The following is a 15,095-nucleotide window of genomic DNA, read 5'->3' as shown; positions in this document are numbered from 1 at the left end:
CTCCTAGGGCAGCGGGGGCGGGGCCGGCCGGAGGCGGGGCCGGCCGGAGGCTGAGGCGGCTCCGCGCCAACCCAAACACCGCCACGCCCCGGCAGCCCTTGCGCCCGCCGCCCGCCACCCGCCACCATCGTTTGCCGACGGGGGCCCGCACAGAGCGTCAAGCGGGCGGGCGCTCGGCCCCGTCGGCCCCGCCGGCCATGAAGCTTCGCGTGCGGCTGCAGAAGCGAACGGCGCCGCTGGAGCTGGAGGGGGCGGAGCCAACGTTGGGGGAGTTGCGCGCGCAGCTCCGCCGGGCCCTGCTACCCGCCTGGGGCTACAGGTAGCGCGCGGAGCGAACCATCCCGTGGCGGCGGGGGGGCGGCCGGGGAGCGGGGCCGTACCACGCTGGGTGGGGTCGAGCTGTCCCGGCCCATTTCTCTCCTCCTCCTCACCCCTGCCCGGGACGTGGCGCTGCCGCCCCCTACGGGGAGGGGTCCGTAGGGGTGTGGGAGTTGCGCGGGGCCTGGCCCCGGACTTGGTGAGGCGTCGACCGTCGTAAGGAGCGCGGTGCGAACGGTTGTGAGGCGAAACTTAATAAAAACTTGCGAAAAGTTTTGTTGTACGGTTGTCAGCAGCAGAGCGAGGAAGGAAGGCGTACTGTGGGGAGTGCTAGTCCCTGGAATACGGGTTGTGACTCTGTTGGAGCTGACTGAGTGCTGCTGTGTGGCCTTCGTCTCACGGAGGGTTCGGCAGGGTGTCCATTTTACATAGTACAAAAGGGGTCAGTCTCTGCGTTCAGATAGCACAGAAGGTTTCAGGTGTGAGGAACTCGTTGCAGTCTCACGGTCAAACCTGTTGCCTCAGCTGATAAACGCCTCCAGAAGTGGAGGCATTCCTGAGGCAGCTGAAAGATTCAGGTTCAGTGACACTTTGCTTTCCCATGTAATGCTTTTATGGGCAACTGTGGTACTTACCAAGCAGCTACCATTACTTAAAGTGTACCTGGAGAGAAAACGGGGAGAAGAACTTCAAACTGTAGTTATTTCCTCACTCTTGCTATTATGTATTGCTGAGTATTACAGAACGACAGAATTGCAGGGTTTGGCAGGGGCTTCTGGAGATCATCTAATCTAATACCCTGCTAAAGCAGGTTCCCTACAGTAGCTTACACAGGAAAGCAATTAGGTGGTTTTTGAGTATCTCCAGGGAAGGAGGCTCCACAACCCCTCTGAACAGCTTGTTCCACTGCTCTCACAGTAAAGAAGTTTTTCCTCATGTTCATGTGGAATTTTCCACATTCTAGTTTGTGTCCGTTGCCCCTTGTTCTGATGCAGGGCACCACTGAAAAGAGCCTGACCCCATCCTCTTGACTGTCGCCTATTAGATGCTTATCAGCATTGATAAGATTCCCCCCTCAAGACTCCACCAGGCAGAGCAGTCCCAAGGCTCTCAGCCTTTCCTCATACGAGAAATGCTCCATGCCCTTCATTGTCTCATTGGTGCTTTGTTGAGCTCTCTTAGAAGTTCCATGACTTTCTTGAACTGGACTGCCCAGAACACAGCACTGCAGATGTGGCCTCAGCAGGGTAGAGGAGAGGATGACCTCCTTTGACTTGCTGGCTACGCTCTTTGCAATGCAGCCAAGGATGCCACTGGCCTTCTGGGTCATAAGGGCACACTGCTGGCTCATGACCAACCTGTTGCCCATGAGGATTCCCAGATCCTTCTCCACAGAGCTCCTTTTCAGCAGGTCAGCCCCTCACCTGTACTGATACATGCAGTCATTCCTCCCTGGGTGTAGAACTCTATGCTTGCCTTTGTTGAACCTTACTGATAGATTAAAACCAAAAGGAATAAAATTTGTAGATCACAGTATTTCTAGCTATACCTCTGTGTACAGCTACTCAAATGCAGCTAATCACGTTTCCTTATTCTGATATTTTGCAGTTCTGATACGGAGTTTTCAATAACATTGAATGGCAAGGATGCTCTTACAGAAGATGAGAAGACTTTAGCTTCATATGGGATTGTTCCTGGTGATTTGATATGTTTATTACTAGAAGAAACAGTTGCCAAATCCAGCCTACCTCCTCCCTCATCTTCAAGTCCTCCCTCACTTCAGAATGGTCGTGAGACATCCACCTTGACTCCCAAAAGTCAGGCTGACAGTCCAAAAGAAGAAAGGCAGAATGAACAGTGTGACAACCAGAAAGCTCAAGTGGAAGCTCAGAAGAGTGACAGTAGGGTAAGCACATGACAATTGGCTTGTGTGACACAAGACAAAAAATGAGGTATCTTACATCAGGTTATGCACTGCATAACAAAGAATCTCTTCAGAATATTTGGCTCCTTATGATTGCCTGATAATGTAGCCAGTTATTTGGATGGAAATCTGTTTCCATCATGTACCAGTTATGTCCTAGTTCCGACAGGTACCCTGAGATGTTTGGGTTTTACATTTTTACAGAATTGCATGTCTCTTGCTGAAACATGCACTTTGCTTAAGGAATTTAGGAGTATTAGCCTCCTCAGTGCTTCCTTGAAAAAAATGACTTGAGGTACCACAAAATGCAGCAAATACTGAAATATCACTGACAAGTTGAGTGCGTGATTCCTTTCTCATGGTTACAACAGTTCTCTGATTCAGATGGTCTGCTTGGAATGAGAGATCTTTCTATCTTGTGCATGAAGTTAGACAGTGGTGAGGTGGCTCCTGACTTGTGCTTCAGAAGTGTACTGTTGTATGAACCCACACACCTATTTCCAGTTAATAGGCACGTCTTTTGCATATTATTCAGTGATTTGTTTGTGCCTGTAGATAGAATAGTTAAACAGATAACTGCATCTGCCAGATGCTGAGTCCTGTGGTTAAAGTAGTCTTTCTAGAAGAGACCCTAGGTGCTATGCTGCTTGGTGCCTATCTCATTATATGATTTTGTCCCTTCCTAGACAGGAGCTTGGGCTGCTTATTTGTCCTTTGATTTTGGATTAACTGTCAAATAAAAACATCACTTACTACAACCTTTTTATGAGAAATATTGCTAAACATATGTATAAAGTATTGTTTCAAAGTATAGGAATTAAGATTTAGGATCCAAAGAATTCTAAGTAGTAAAGGAGAATGTAGTTGGACTATTGTCCCATAGATTATTCCAGGAGCAAAGTGTCCCTAGTACGTTGGTGCTGTGGGCATGCAAGCCAGTGCAAGAAAGACAACAATAAAGCCACAATCTTTCTGAACTGTCAGCAGATGCATTCTGTTGATGATTCTTATAGCTACTTAAGCCTATTGTATTTGTAAGGAGTCTGAGTTAATCATGTTGGTTTCTTGCTATGCACGCTGGAGTACCACAATAATTGTAAGCGTTGCAAGAATTCTGATGAATGTTTAATAAATTACTATCAATTTGCAAGAAAATGAAAGACCTTTTTTTATGAAAAACTTGCATTATAAATATTGAAAAAATACAGAGGCTGTGTATATAATCCCAGTCTCCAAATGGGATGCTAGGAAATGGAGATGAATTGGGTCTGTAAAAGTTACATGGGAGATCTGTAGTGTAGACTTGCTGCCCACGAAGACAGTAATACTGATGGTATAATTTTCTGCATGTATCTTTTGTTATCTCTTGAAGGCAGGATCCAGCCTAGAATTTCCTTCTGGATTAGTCCCAGAAGATGTTGATCTGGACGAAGGTGCCGGTTCCTATCCTTCCGAACCTATGCTGTGCAGTGAGGCTGCTGACGGAGAGATTCCGCATTCCTTAGAGGTGCTCTACCTTTCTGCTGAGTGTACCAGTGCCACTGATGCCTTGATTGTCCTCGTACATCTTCTCATGATGGAGACAGGCTATGTTCCTCAGGTATGTACACAATCAAAAAGGAAATGTCTTGGTCATCAGGAGAGAACTGTAGAATATTATAAGGACCTGTAATGTATGGTCCCTGTAGAGATCTGCATCAGGCTGTATGGAGTCAGCAACCCAGTTGGCTGAAGTATCAGCATCTCCGACTGGCAAGTACGGCTTAATGCTAAACACTAGAGCAGCTTTTAGGCATAAAAGAAGAGGCCTGCCTTCATGTTCCTCTCAGTCCTCAACTGGAACTCAGCTGATAACCTCCCATTTCTGCTTTTTACTGTTAAGCTTGTGTAGATGTGCTTGGATTGTAGCACTATGTTATAGTGCTGTCCTCAACACGAGTCTCATCTCAATAGGCTACAGTTAAAATGGTGGCTAACAAGGCCTAAGTCTCCCTAAGTATTGTCATCTAACTTACATCATCTTCAGCAGGGTTCAGTTAGCCTTTGGTTTCACTAATGTCTAGAGGTATCTAGCTCATGCTTGAGCACCTGTGTTTTGTCTCTGTACAGTGAGTTCATCTTTTCCCTTTAGGTTTTTGTGTAACTTGCATTACGTGTTTACTATTATGTGACTGAATATGAAAGATAAGAGTTGTTACCAGAGAAGGTAGTGTCCTGTTTTTCCTTGTGGTGCTGTTTGACGAATACCAGTTTAATAAATGTGTTAACAACATTACCATAGGCTAAGGTACTATCCAGTGAACACATTTGCCATAGGGAGCAAAGTTCATGTCAATTTGTGGGCTTGAAAATAGGGAACATAATTTTTGTGCAAGTTTAAGAGAAAGGAGAGACTCTGCTTGTCCTTGTGGTTATATTATATCTCTTTCTATGGGACTCTGTCTGAGAATTTTCATACTGAAATTGAAAGGAAAATTGTTAATCTACTGAGATTTTCAAATTGTTTTCAAGCTATGACCTTCAGGTCCTGTCAGAGATCACAGAAAAGGTGCAGTAAGATGTTTTAAATGCAGAAAATTAACATATATTCAGGAGTTATCAGAATGCTGGAATGAATGGTAGAGTGAAGTGCAGGCTTGCACAGTGAGTATAAGTCTACATGCTGAGCAACTTTTCCAGAAAGTGGCACAAGACAGAAATTGCTGAACTTCTTAGATTTGCTGTTAGTACTGGGGGGAAAAAGTACATACTCATGCAGTTATAGTCTGTATCATAATGCAGATTGGGACTAAATTGAAGATTTGAATTGCAAACAAACACAGTTCTGGCATTTTCAAACTTCTAGTCCTCTTTTTCCATTTGAAGATATGACAGTGTTATCTGTGTATTTTCAGGGGACAGAAGCCAAGGCAGTGTCTATGCCAGAGAAATGGAGAGGGAATGGTGTTTACAAGCTACAGTACACGCATCCCCTTTGCGAAGAGGGTTCTGCTGGTTTGACTTGTGTGCCTTTGGGAGATCTTGTTGCTATTAATGGTAAATTAGTAAAGTTTTTATTCTGGATATAGGTTGCTAAATATCACCATTGCTTAGCAAGAGAAGACTTACATAAACTTCTTTGGAATCACAGCGTCGTTATCCAGATTGTTGAGGTGCAAGAGATGCCACTTCCTGATGCTGAAAATTCTTGACATTTCTTGCCTCAGTATAAGCTTTTTCTTTCTCTTTAATGGGGATGGAATAATGTTTGGGGAATTCAGTTAGAATTTTTATTACAGTGTTGTAAAAATACGGGTTTTATCTCATTTCATTGGAACTGTGGTATGCATTAATAAATACTAAGAAGAGGTAGATTTCATCCATTTTATTTAGTCTCATACTCTTTGCAAGACTTAAACCATTTCTAGACTACGATATTCCTTAGTTCTAATGAGTGTTCTTTTCTGTCACACATGAACATTCTCGTGTGGTCTCAAAAACTATATATGGTTTAAGCTGTTGAACTCAGAAAATTAAACAAAGTCTGTTTTTTTTGAAGCAAATTCCATATCACTTGGCAGCTTTTGTTTTGGTTGGTTTTCTTTTTTTTTTTTAATTGCTCTTTCATGTCTGATTTAGCATTTGAGCAATGCCACATTCTTATAGAAGCAATATTAAATTGGAATTTGATTCTAATTTCAAGATTTCTTTGATTAGTATTTGTCAACATACATGCTTACACAAATTGGCATAAGCAATTATATTTCCTCAGAACGTGTAAAGAATTTGCTTTCTGAAATTATAATCAAATGTTTTAACCAAGTCAGATTAGATTTAGGATTGTGTTGGAACTACCAAGCATGCCATGCATAGAACATTCATATAGTAAGATTGCTGAGCCTTTTTCCTAGAGTTTTTAATATCTGAATTGATATGTCTTCAATGACTGGGTTATAATAATGGTTATTCTTTGCTGTTAGAAGCTCTGTTTTGACTTTTCTGAAATTTGTATTTATCTAACTGCTAGCTGTCATTGGTATTTTCCTTGACAGGAGCTGGTAAGGGAAAAAAGTAAAGCACCTCTGAGAGTAAGGCAGTAATGAAGTGGTTTTGGCTTTCTCTCAGAATGGTTTCCATTTTGAAATATCTTTTTTTTTTTTTTCTTCTTATGTTTGCAGCAACATTAAAAATCAACAGAGAGATTAAAGGTGTGAAGAGAATACAGCTGCTGCCAGCATCCTTTGTTTGCTTTCAGGAACCAGGTATGCGTGAGCTGTAATACTGATAATAGTAAACTGGGAAGTAGGTAAGTGATGTAATAAGTAAGGATAGTAAGTGGAGGACTGAATGGGCAAAAATTAGCAAGAAAGAATAAAAATGTGATCACTCTTTAGATGGGCTATTGCTTTATAGTAAAAGGAATTCAGAGTATAGTCGTTTACTTGTATTTTGCTGCTAAAATAATTTGAATTTCTTGGATTAACTGAATAAAGAAAGGATTTTGCAAAAATTGAGTCATACTTTGTCCCCAGTGCCTGTTATTTATGAAGTCCTAAATGTGAATGTAAATTTATGAGGCAACAATGCTGGATTAGACCCTCTTTTTTCTCCCTCCTGGCTCAGAACTTTAGAGGCTGATGATACCTATGTTCTTACTGTGACATTGTAACTGTTACTCGTGTTATAAAGTAGGTGCCAAACACATATCTCTCTCCAGAGGGCCAAAATTAGTGGAGTACTAATGTGGGGGAGGGGTAGGACAGATGGATGTGGATCTTTTGTGAGCAGAGGCCTGACTGGCCTTTTGTTTTACGATGTATGAATGAACCTCTTTGTTGCCAGTTGAGGATGACTTGGTGTCCTACACTGTCTCTCTCAGATCTCCATACTGATGTATGGGGCTAGTCAAAAGGCTGTAGAGGAATAACTGAGCACTGAACAGATCCAGGATAATGGTAGAGTCTTCTGGCTCTTCTTTCTTAGGAGAACAGGATGAAAAAGCATTCTTGTCAGGAAAATGAATGTTGCAGACATTTATAGCATAGGTGTGTGCCACCTGGGCTTTGAAATCCAATAAAAGAAGCTCTGACAGCTTGAGAGGCAGTTGGTTTTTGGAGAACTCATGTATTTCTCTTAATGGCGCTTTTTAAGGCCAAGGGGTAGCCTAGCCTTACCACAGACGTAGGCTGTAGTTTCTCAATAAATTGCATGTTCCATGATTGTTACACACTAGCTGCAGACCTGGGCCCATCAAGGTGACAGGCAGATCACCACTGTGTTGATAAGAAAGCCATGGTTTTTCTGCTCTTGCGTAATCATTGCATTGTAACCTCTTGAAATTAAGCTTTTTATTTCTCTGATTTGATAGAAAAGGTTGCGGGTGTTTACAAAGACCTTCAGAAATTATCTCGTCTCTTTAAAGACCAGCTGGTTTACTCTCTTCTGGCTGCTGCCCGACAAGGTGAGAGAGATGATACTTAATTTTTGTGAATGGAAGAAAGGGAGGGAGTCTGTGCAAAGTCTTGAGGGAGAAGTGTTAGAAACAATTCATACAGCTGCTCAGTGGTAGGTATGTGGAGAGTAAGATAAAAATGGACATTCTAAAGAAATTAATCTTTGTATTTTAAAAGAAGTTAATATAATGATAATTTCCCATCTGTAATATTTGATTGCTCAAGATGAAAAAAAACAAACCTCTTTCTACTCTCACTTAGGATACTGAGATGGAATGGCTGTTTTCTGTAGTTGGTGATGAGAACAACATGCCACAGATACTTTGTGGGAGTGGTTTTGTATTTTGGTCCATTTCTTTGTCAAACTATTGTACGTAGGTCACCCTGAAAGTAATGTCTCCTATTTATTTCCATGTAAACTGCAACAAATGTGAAGAGCTCTATAACACTATTTGATAGAGGAAATTCTTAGCTACAAAACACTGTTTTTCAACGTAGTCACTGCTATTTTCACTAGCTACGACCAAGAGCCTGCATGCTATGCTCATAAAAATCTGCACCAGTGGAGGAAACCCACTGTTTTACAGCTGCTGTGACAGCAACATTGCTAGGAAGAACATTGCCCATGCAGTCTGTCTTTCATTGGTCCAAACAGATGAAAATCAGAAGGCACCAAATCCAAACTGTACCATGGGTGAGGTAGGACAGTGCAGCCAAGATAGGCAATGTACTCCACTATATTTAAACTGGCACGGGGCCTGACATTACTATGATGCAAAAGAAGGGTTGTCTTTGCTGTCCTGACTCTGCAAGTTGGAGCCTTCAGCTTAGTTAGTGTTGTGATGTAGTGGTCAGGGTTGATGGTTTGTGCATGTCCCAGGAAATCCAGGAGGATCATCCCTTTCCTCGCTTTGCCCACTGAGGGCTGCATCTTGAACTTTTTTATTGATGTGAAATTCACGTATCGCTGCTCTATGAACTGCTGTTTTGACTCTGGCTCATAGTGGTGACACCACATCTCGTGATTGATAATGGAACAGGAAGCTGTCACTGTCAGCCTGGTACTGATGCAATGGGTCCTGACAGACTTATATACATTGCTTTTTCTGTTCCTATGTGAGCCTTGGCGGGGCCCACCTGACACAAACTTCTCAATATTTCAGTGTTGCCATCATCTTTTCTAACTCCTTGAAGCTGACACTCAGCTCTGCACATTGTTCCCTGGATGTAACCCACAGATTTGCATGGATGAGCTGATAAAGACACTCTTCATTTCATTGTGTGACAGCTGTGTGTGGCCATCCAGAACATGGCTTGTCTTTCACATCACAGTTGCCGCCTCACTGTACTCACTATTTTGTCTCCATAAATGTTCAGCAAATGTTGATAAATGTCAGTGGATGCAATTTTTTCTGCATGGAAGAATTCAGTGACACACACCCTTGCTTCATACACACTTCCATTTCAGACGCCATGTTGTCGTCAGACTGCCCCATCTGCTGCACGGCAACAAAATGTAAGGGAATATTGGTGGGAAAGCTCAACCAGTAGAACTGGTTCAATGGAAAGTTCAACAGTAGAACTGCAGGCACGTCCAGCCCACAGGCTGCGTGCAGCCTGGCATAGCTCATACTGCAGCCACCCCCTACCCCACACTATCATGACAGGCTCTTCCCTGCTATGTGGTGCTGCCCAGTCCAGCCCTGGGCATGCACTAGTGGCTCAGCAGTAGCCAAGCATCGGTGTGCACTAAACACTGAATTCAAGACACAGGGGGGCCACAGTGCAATGCTAACTGAAGTTATGGTGAATAATTTTAGGCATTTTGATACATTGGCTAAACTGTCCTGTGAACAGTGAAATATTTGCAGTTTTCTGTTTTGATAAAGGAATTTGAGAAAAAATTGAGAAATTGCAAAAAAAAATAATCATCAATTTTTTTCATATTTGCCATTTTTCTGTTTTCAGTTGACATAAACCTGTGAATTTTCACATGGAATGTATAAAATTGCAATCAGATATTGATTGTGTCTCTTTACTAGACTTTTCTAAGACCCGTCTCAGCAGAGAAGAATACCTCTGCTTCACAATCATGCCTTATTCCTGTCATCCCTTTTTGGCAATGCATACAGGAAGGATAAAATTTAATCAGAAATATCTGATGAGCACCTTGAGAACTTGTTAAGTATTGGAACCAATTCCATTTATTTGGGCTGATGCATTAGTTTCACTGAAACAACATCAAATATTCCACTAGTTTTATGTTTTGTTGCTCTTTTTTAATTAAAAAAAAAAAAAAATTTTTTTTTGTAAATTACATACACTAACTATATTATGTATTTGATACGTGGCCCAAGAAAATTCCTCTTCATTCACTGTGGTCTAGGCAAGCCAAAAGGTTGTACACTCATGCTTTACTGCCTTACCCATATTCTCCTCTTAATGTCTTTGGCCAACATAATAAAATAGGAGGCACTAATTTTGGAGCAGCCCTCGTATTTGGAAGTCTGACCCCAAGAACAGTCTTCTTAGTAACTGGTTATTGAGGGCTTAGAAGGAATGAGAAGAAGTAATCCTAGCTGGTGTTTGTGAGGCAGTAGGAAATCAGGCTTTTTGTGTATAGATATTGCCATAAAAGAGTAGCTTAGCATTCTGAAGACACAGTGGAATTCCTTCTAGACTTCAGTGCGGGCAGGTTTGATGTGAAACATGTGCTGTGTATTTAATATCTTTTTTATGGACTCTTGTAATTGGGCAGACCTTTTTCCCTTAGCCTTTGTTCTGTGTAGCCTGTAAACATAGTTAGGCATGCAGCATGTTTCTTAGGATTACAGCAGTCAGTGGTGTTCAGTCTAAAATGCCATTTGGCTTATTTCATGAACTCCATAAATGTACTGCAAGGTGGAAGAGATCAGTTTTCTAAGAAGTCACGTCATGGTGCTTTTGGAGAAAAATTGTTTAACTGAGGCATCAAAGGGGAATGATTTAAGGGAAAGGTTATGATGTCCTTCTTTTCTTCAGGGTCATCAGCTTTGCACCATTTAAGTAATTCTTCTATTTCCTTCACTTTGTAGCTCTGAACTTGCCAGATGTTTTTGGGTTAGTGGTCCTCCCTCTTGAGCTGAAGCTTCGGATTTTTAGACTTCTGGATGTCCGTTCACTCATCTCTCTGTCTGCTGTTTGCCGTGATCTTTATGCAGCTTCAAATGATCAGCTTCTGTGGAGGTTTATGTATCTGCGAGATTTCAGAGGTAATGGTGATACACGTTTCCTTCAATTTCATTCTCACGTGAACAGGGGTAATTATGTCTTACATTTTGATAAGAGGTTCCTCAGGTAACCACTCCTCATTTTTAAATACTGCTATCAAATAGTCATTAGTGATACTAACCAGTACCATTGGACTAGATGTAATTCAGGTGGGTATTCTGTTTTCTGTCATGAAAAATAGTAAAAGTTGTCTGAGCCATTTCTCATGGACCATATAGTTCTGCCCATCGTGTGGTACAAACTTTTGTTGTTTTCATCTGTTTCTCTTGCTACTTAGATGCACTTGCTATTGCAGCTAGTTGAGAGTGGAGAAAAGGGATATTCCTGCTAGAATTCCTCACAAGAGACTGAAGAAATAAGGTGGTAAAGAGAAGTGCTGTTACAAGTCAAAGATGGGAATAATATTCCTGGGATTCCCTACAAGTTTTGGAGATGGTATTTTATATAGAATATGAGTAGATTACATACTGAATGGTCCTACAGCTTTATCTTCTTAAAACACGCTATCTCTATGGAAGATGTATTGACCAGTGATGTTTTTTTCATCTCCTTCTGCATGTTCCCACAAATCCTTGGCATGAATGTTACTTAAAAAAGGTTGCTCATTTTGATTTTGTGCTTCTCTTGTAGATCCCATTGCAAGGCCTCGTGACACTGACTGGAAAGAAGTAGGTGGCTTCTCTATATAATCTCACTGAATTAGTCTACATGGGAAAAGTTCAGGGCTAAAACAGAGACTTTGGGAGGCTGTAGTTTTGAGTTAAGTTTTAGTTTAAAAGTGGTGTTCCATAAACACAAGTTGAGTTTGGTTGGAGTAGGAGAAAATGAACATCAATAAGAGACACTGAACCTTAAAATACTTTTGTTTCTGTCTGCAGCTGTACAAGAAAAAGTTGAAACAGAAGAAGGAGGCCTTGAGATGGAGGCACATGTTTCTGCCCCCTACACCTCATCCAATTCCCTTTCATCCCAACCCATTTTATCCTAGTCCCTTTCCTCCCAACCCATTCCCATCAAACCCAATCTATCCCCCCATGATCATTGGAGAATATAGTGAGAGACCAACGCTTTTGTATATTGGAGACCCAATTAATTCACTCATTCCTGGTCCAGGGGAAGCACCAGGCCAGTTTCCTCCATTCAGACCACATTTTGACCCCATTGGTTCCTTGCCTGAAGCAAACCCTACGCTTCCAGGACGAGCTGGTCCCAATGACAGGTTTCCACCTAGACCCAGCCGGGGCCGCCCCACGGACGTTCGCCGTGCATTCATTTGATTGCTGCTTTCTCCCTCAGTGGATTTTCTAGTTCCTGAGCTTGCTTTCTAACTGCAGGACGTTGTAAAACCCAGGCACTAACATCTGCCTTCTCTTCAGATTGTGGCAAGAACTTGTTTGCATGGTAATGTTTTGACCCCAGAGTTAGGGTTTGTTTGTGTTCTGGTAATAGTGCTGTACCAGGCACTAAGATGGGCTGTGACTTAGAACAATACACGTTGTTCCCCTCCCACCTCTCCTCTTTAATCACCTGTGCTACTTAGAGACTAGAAGGATACTAAGTATTTGCTGCATCAGATAAAGAGCACTTTAAATACAAATCCTATCTTTTTCTGTCTTATTTGAAGAGTTTTATTAATTTGCCAGGAAAAAAATAGTTCGTTTCAAATCTACCTGGCTAGTAACTTTTCTTAACAAAAAAAATCTACCACATCCCACATAGAATAGGGTAGTACCACTGCTTTGGTGGGTGTGTTTTCATAGATTTTTGCAGAGATTGCATTTTCCTTTTTTTGTTAGGTAAAAAGTATTTTTATGTTGTTACTTAATACACAAAGAATACAGAGAAGGGATTTTTTGTTTTAAGTGGAAATATTAGAACGCAAATCACTTCATTTTGCAAACAGCAGAGTGAACCCCTGCTACAGTGCAACTCAAAAGTCTGAACAGAAGCAGAGCAATTTTACAAAGAACCAGCAGCAAAACTTTTGTCTTTTTCCTTGTTTGAACAGGTTGACTTTACAAATAAGTAGCTATAGTACATGGCCGCATTTACTGTGTGTGAACTAAAATTGATGCAAAAAGAAGTTTTTTCTGCCTAACTAAGGAATTAAACAGGTCGACCCAGTTGCAGTGGAAGTGGGATCGCAGCAGGAGAAACAATGAATTCTTACTTCAGTGAATTCTGTTTAATTTCATTAGAGCAGTGTCAAAAGTCATCTTGACAGAAGAAAACATGCTGTAGCATGTTAGAGCTTTCAAGTGTTGTCTCGTTAACTAATGAACAACTAACAACATCGCTGTTACAGTTTTCCTGATGAGATCTGCAGTTTGATACTGAAGCTCAATTAAAGAAAGACTGGAATAACTAAACTTTGTTAGAACTTTTCGTTTCTTATTTTCCTTCTTCTTAAGATGGCTTATCTCAGTGTTTCTGAAAATGTAAATGGTACCGATGACTGTTGTGACGGCTGATATTGCTTTCTACAGTCCTTTTGGAATTCAAACAATGGCAATGAACTACATTTCCTATTAAACACAAGCTGTTTCATCAGTAATACTTCTGTGCTTTTTCAGGTGACATTTCGGTGATTCATCTTTTTGTTTTACAAATCAGCTGATTTCAGTTGGGTCAGGAAGTTCTCCTATTAACTTTGTGGGAGTAAAATAATGCTTTTTTTTTTTTTTTTGCTCTCAGAAGTTGTATTTCTTTTTTCTCTCTCTTTTCCTATTTCAAAGCAACAGCAAATCCCACCATTATTGATCACACATAAGTATCAGTAGAACCTGAGGGCAGTGGTTCCCATTCAATATCAAAATTAGCCTTCATATTTTCTGAATGTGGTTGAATTGCCTTGTTCTAGTGGAATTTTCATTTAAGCCTATAGTCAGGCATTGTAGAGCTAACAGTGATTCTTTAAAGGAAAATGGAATTCTACAGTGTGTGTATCTTGCACCATTTTGCCCTGGTGATCTGTCCTTCAGAAATGCATACATAATACTCAGGCGAGGTCGTACAAATTTAATGGATACTATTTATCCTGGATTTTGTCACTGGGACATTTGTTTGAGAATAAATCAGGCATCATTACAGGTACACCAATAAGTGACCTGAAAGTTGTTCCTTCCCTTTGTTCTTTTGCTCTGTAGTGAAGGCATTGTGAGCCAAAGATAAAGGAATTTGCCTTATCCCAAACTGTTGAGTTTTCTACAGAGGAATTTCCTTAATTCATAAAACAGCACATGAAATACGATGTGAATATCTCAGGACCAACAGTATAAAAATGACATGACAGAACTAAGGAAATACTTGAAAACCAGCCGCTTGGTTATTTACCAGCTTCTAAAGCCTGTGTATGTGTCATTGCTGTTTGCAAACTCTATAGAAGAGACACAAAGGTGAAATGCTTGAGGGTGGCCACCATTCCTTACCTGTACTGTTCATTTGCATGCACTGCAGTCGCTTGGAAATTGGGAACTGTTACTCCTTTCTTTTTTTAATTTGCTTTACCTTATTCATGGAACTTAAGAAGACCATATTAAATAACACAGTCATATGCAGGGTGTAAAGTTTTACATACCCATCTGTGATAAGTGAAAGAAAAGAAAGTACAGCTGCAGTCATTGGAGCAGAACTGTTATTCTGAGCCTTAGCTTTATACAAGATGTTTAATTGCATGAGAACATGAGTTACATTCCTCTTGAAATACCACACCTAGATATTACAAGAAAGACATGATGTTTTTTCAGTCTGTGTCCAAACAGCAGAATGTAAATTCATTTTCCAGGTGGTGAGTATGGGTGGGTGTCTTAGTTGTGTCCCAGCTCCATCTTGGGCTGATTCCAAATGCACGCATCTATTCATGTTTCCTGGCTTCCACGTGAAGAAAATGAAAGCATGCTCTGACCAGGTGTTCAATTTTCACAGCAGTAAGACCCCAAGGCATGCTGTGGGCCATGTCTACGCTGTGATTTATATGTAACTTCCACTTACCAACTTTTCTGTTGCCTTCTTAATTTCCTTTTACTCTAGCTGCTACATTTAGGTACCTAAATAATGCTTAGATATACCTTAGTTCACCATTCATAAAAAGAATATACCCCTTTTATTACCTCTGTCTATTGCTTTGCTAGATTGTAGGGATTTTGGAATAG

The 15,095-nt window shown here is 41.2% G+C and overlaps 1 protein-coding gene across 1 annotated transcript; it reads left to right on the top strand.

Moving 5' to 3' along the window:
- FBXO7 (F-box protein 7) lies at positions 1-13,498 on the top strand. Its single transcript, XM_085227478.1, has 9 exons — positions 1-319; positions 1,927-2,224; positions 3,615-3,842; positions 5,137-5,278; positions 6,400-6,483; positions 7,590-7,682; positions 10,749-10,925; positions 11,575-11,612; positions 11,823-13,498. The coding sequence occupies exons 1-9, from the start codon at positions 198-200 to the stop codon at positions 12,219-12,221; spliced, it is 1,581 nt and encodes a 526-aa protein (XP_085083604.1). The 5' UTR covers positions 1-197; the 3' UTR covers positions 12,222-13,498.
- The last annotated feature ends 1,597 nt before the right edge of the window (positions 13,499-15,095 follow it).

Source organism: Meleagris gallopavo, chromosome 1 (genome assembly GCF_905368555.1).
Source record: "Meleagris gallopavo chromosome 1, MGAL_WU_HG_1.1, whole genome shotgun sequence".
In the NCBI taxonomy this organism is placed as follows: Eukaryota; Metazoa; Chordata; class Aves; order Galliformes; family Phasianidae; genus Meleagris; species Meleagris gallopavo.
Note: the sequence above shows the minus strand (reverse complement) of the source record. Positions and strands in the feature narration are given on the sequence as shown.